This window comes from Fonticula alba (genome assembly GCF_000388065.1).
Source record: "Fonticula alba strain ATCC 38817 unplaced genomic scaffold supercont2.4, whole genome shotgun sequence".
Lineage (NCBI taxonomy): Eukaryota > Rotosphaerida > Fonticulaceae > Fonticula > Fonticula alba.
Window position 1 is genome coordinate 2,252,550 of NW_009242974.1, and position 674 is coordinate 2,253,223.

The 674-nt window shown below is 63.8% G+C and overlaps 1 protein-coding gene across 1 annotated transcript in view; it reads left to right on the top strand.

Annotated features, from left to right (window-relative positions):
• H696_03037 (hypothetical protein) overlaps positions 1 to 149 on the top strand; it is a gene marked incomplete at both ends in the record, with an annotated part of 1,051 nt that extends 902 nt beyond the window's left edge. Inside the window, one exon of the mRNA XM_009496924.1 lies at positions 88 to 149. Within this exon, the coding sequence (XP_009495199.1) occupies positions 88 to 149 (62 nt within the window). The remainder of the gene's footprint in view (positions 1 to 87) is intronic.
• Positions 150 to 674: the final 525 nt, after the last annotated feature.

Consider the following 674-nt stretch of genomic DNA (forward strand, 5'->3'; position numbering starts at 1 on the left):
CATGCCCCCCCCCCCCCACATGGCTGGCTCGGGGGTGCTCGCCCCGGTGAACGGGGGGTACACAGGCGCAAGGTGTGTTTGGAACAGCCACACCGGGCACCATTGCGATGTGCGGAAACACCTTCCAGGCTGCCAGGTGTGCGGGATAATTCTGGCGCGCTGCCCCCCTTCCTGTGGTCCAGTTGGCCCGACCCGGTGGGGAAGGAGGGAGGCGGACGTGGCGCGGCGTGGGATATGCCCGGAAGGCTCGCCGACTAGCAGGACAAAAGAATGGGAAGCCGTGAACATGGGAGCCAATATTGCGGCGTGAGCCGCTTACGGCCGAGGACAGCCGAAGGCCTTCCCGGGCATATCATGATATTCCCCCGCCCCTCTGGGCGGATCTAACTAAAGTCGATAGAAAGTCACAGGCGATACGGGCGCGATTCCGGGCGGGCTGAGATTGTCGATAGAGGCCGGCCCGAGCATGGGAAAGCTACATGGCCCTGCGGTGGGGTGTCCGAATTTCTCGGCGTACCAGGAATGCAACCAGACCGGGTGCTCCTCGCTGCCCCATGTCTCCGGGTCAGCTTATTGCAGCGGCGGCCACGCCGGCAGGCATACCGACAAGAGGACTGTCTGGGGGGGGGGGATGGTGCGGCGAGAAGTGGGCGAGAATAGGAAAATAATGGCAG